At 45.0% G+C, this 2,820-nt stretch overlaps 1 protein-coding gene across 1 annotated transcript in view; it reads left to right on the top strand.

Annotated features, from left to right (window-relative positions):
* The window catches only part of LOC118409599 (monocarboxylate transporter 13-like), a 3,523-nt gene extending 900 nt beyond the window's left edge, over positions 1–2,623 (top strand). The window contains exons 2-3 of the mRNA XM_035810731.1: positions 202–1,452; positions 1,825–2,623. Of these exons, the coding sequence (XP_035666624.1) occupies positions 202–1,452; positions 1,825–1,964 (1,391 nt within the window). The 3' untranslated portion in view covers positions 1,965–2,623. The remainder of the gene's footprint in view (positions 1–201; positions 1,453–1,824) is intronic.
* The last annotated feature ends 197 nt before the right edge of the window (positions 2,624–2,820 follow it).

Genomic DNA, 2,820 nt, shown 5'->3' with positions numbered 1-2,820 from the left:
TGTTAAGATCAAGTCATCTATTATTAGTATCAAATAGGTACAAAAGTTGGATTTGCGTATACATACTCTTTTCCTCTAGTCAAGACTGTGTTTCCAAGATCAATTGTAATGCGGCACTAAGCGAAGTTCATTATTATCAAAAGAACAGAAACAATACTTAAAACATTTTAAACATCTTAAAACTCCCATTCCTGTCTACAGGACTCGGATTTGCACTGGTGTACAATCCAACCTTCATTATTGTTGGACAGTACTTTCATGAAAAGCGCCACCTGGCTTACGCCATGATGGTGACAGGAACCGGAGTAGGGGGCTTCATCTTCTCGCCAGTCTTCCAGCTGCTGATCGACGAGTACGGCTGGAGAGGTGCGATCATCGTGCAGGCAGGGGTTACTCTGCATTTGTGTGTGGCTGCAGCGCTGATGAGACCTCTACACGTGCCACCTGCCCGCGGTCCGTCACAAACCTACATCTCTCAAGACTCTCTCTCCTCAGCGGCGACCTCCCATCCTGCCTACAGCAACCACCACGACACAACCAGAACAACGTACCTCGCTGCACCCTTGGAGGAATATGAGGACATTACTGACATATCACAAGACCAAGAGCCAACGGTGCCAGGCGCTCCTGTACCGCACGTCAGACGTGAACGCCAGCGAGGCTTTAGTGAATGTTCCATCGGTGCCGTCAGTCTGCGACTGCTGGAGCCAGCCTCCAGTCAAGAGTCTCTACCCCGCATACCTGAGATGACTGACGACGACACGACACACAAACTCGAAAGCGTCTCCGTCCGTGCCGTCCGCCCGGCAAGGTCCAGCATGTCCTTGTCAAGAAGGATGTTGTACTCTTCCCAAAGGATGTTGGATGTCCTGTCCAGAAGTGAAACACTGCTGTCACTCAGCTCACAACTCACTTACGAGACAACTATTCACACCAAGCTGGCAGGAAAGCCAGGACTCTCCATCCACTCCATCGTAACCACACTATTCGATCTATCCTTGATAAAAAGCGTACCATTTGTGCTCCTCAGCATTTCGTTCTTTCTCTTCCACCTTGGCTACCTTGTTCCCGGGATCGGCGTTGTTCCCAGGGCACAGCATGCAGGCATTGAGGAAACCCAGGTGTCCTTCCTTCCATCCATCATCTCCATCTCCGATCTGGTCGGGCGGCTGTTATCTGGCGGCCTGTCCAAAATCCCAGGCTGCACTCGCACTTTCCAGTTCATCACTCTGAACGTCATCATAGCAGCGGGCGCTGTCGTGTTCCCGGTGACGGAGACATATTCGGGTATGGCAGCCTATGCAGTGTGGCACGGACTCGCCAACGGTCTGTGCTATCCCCTCATCCCGACCCTGGTGGTGGACGTGGCGGGAGTGGAGAAGATCGCCAGTGCCATGGGGATGGTCATGTTCATCACCAGTATCGGCCTGACTGTGGGACTACCAACTGCAGGTGGGTCTGTTTTTATATCCAGATGAAGTACATTTCCATCAGCAGAACATTTACTTTGTGCAGGAAAGGTATACAGGAAAAGCTTCAAGACTGTAATGATACACATCAAACATAGACAAAAGTGTGCATTTGATGCAAGACTCACTCACGGAAACCAATCCCCTCTTTCCACCTTTTACCTCCCCAATTGAATTAAGGTATCCATTTTTACACCTGAGTGGATGGAGTAGTGATGAGATGAGATCTCAAGTTAGGCATTTGATGCCACAATAAACAATTCAAAGGGTGTGTATGATGTTTTTCACTACTTCTTGTTGTCAATGTTTCATGCATTCCCATCAGTTAACAACTTCTGTTCTCCCCTCTCTCCAGGGATCCTGTATGACACAACTGGCAGCTATGATGCATCCTTCTACTTTGTGGGAGCATGCTTCCTACTGAGCGCAGCAGTTTTGGCCTTCTCCCACATTCTGTCCATCAGAAGACAGGACAGTGTGCCTGAAGAATCCTGATCTCACCACCAGCACAGTTTGGCAAACTGCATAAATTTCTTGAAAACAACCAGTTCCTTGAAAAATCCTATGCACATTTTCTTTTTCATTATTTCTAGGCCAATGCAAGTATACTTCAGACATCACAAAGTATACTGTAATTGTATATTCAATAACATTGACAACCATTCCGGTGACAAAACATAACCGCAATCCATATACACAAGCTAGATTTGTCTTTTTATTTCCAAACATCTCATCATTTCTTACTATGTTACAAGTATTGATGATCATTAAATGTGTGGAGCTGGCACTGTGTCTGTTATTGTATGGACAATGCAGCAGATATTAGTACATGAATGAAAGTAAAACTCACTTGGAAATGAAAGATTTTACTGTCATCAAAGATCACAAGGTGGCTTGAAAATGTGTAAGTAGTTATTCTTACCTCATCTGAATGAGAGGAAAACAACATACACTGACCTAGGGTTTTTCACAATGGGCAGACCCTGACCTCACTTCCAACCTGACCATCTACGGTAGTACCCTTTGGAAAGGTTACTTGATGATGATTCTGATAAGGAAATGTCCTGATGATTGGTAATTTGTACCGGCTAAAAATACTATTTCTTTTATAAAACAGTCATGATGCATTTCCCTAGAAAAACTTAAGATAAACATGTACTAACGTTCCAAAAATATCCCTAACTATTGGGGGAGGGAAGGCAATCACAAGCAGGCACAATCATTTTGTGGACTCCCTTCTCATGTACTATTATTTATATTCAACTTATTACACATTTACAGGTACACATTCATAATTTTTTTGAAAGATGTTCAAGGGGGAAATTTTCCTCACATATTTCACTACATTGAT

The sequence above is a fragment of the Branchiostoma floridae genome, chromosome 2, assembly GCF_000003815.2.
Source record: "Branchiostoma floridae strain S238N-H82 chromosome 2, Bfl_VNyyK, whole genome shotgun sequence".
NCBI classification, from domain to species: Eukaryota; Metazoa; Chordata; class Leptocardii; order Amphioxiformes; family Branchiostomatidae; genus Branchiostoma; species Branchiostoma floridae.
Note: the sequence above shows the minus strand (reverse complement) of the source record. Positions and strands in the feature narration are given on the sequence as shown.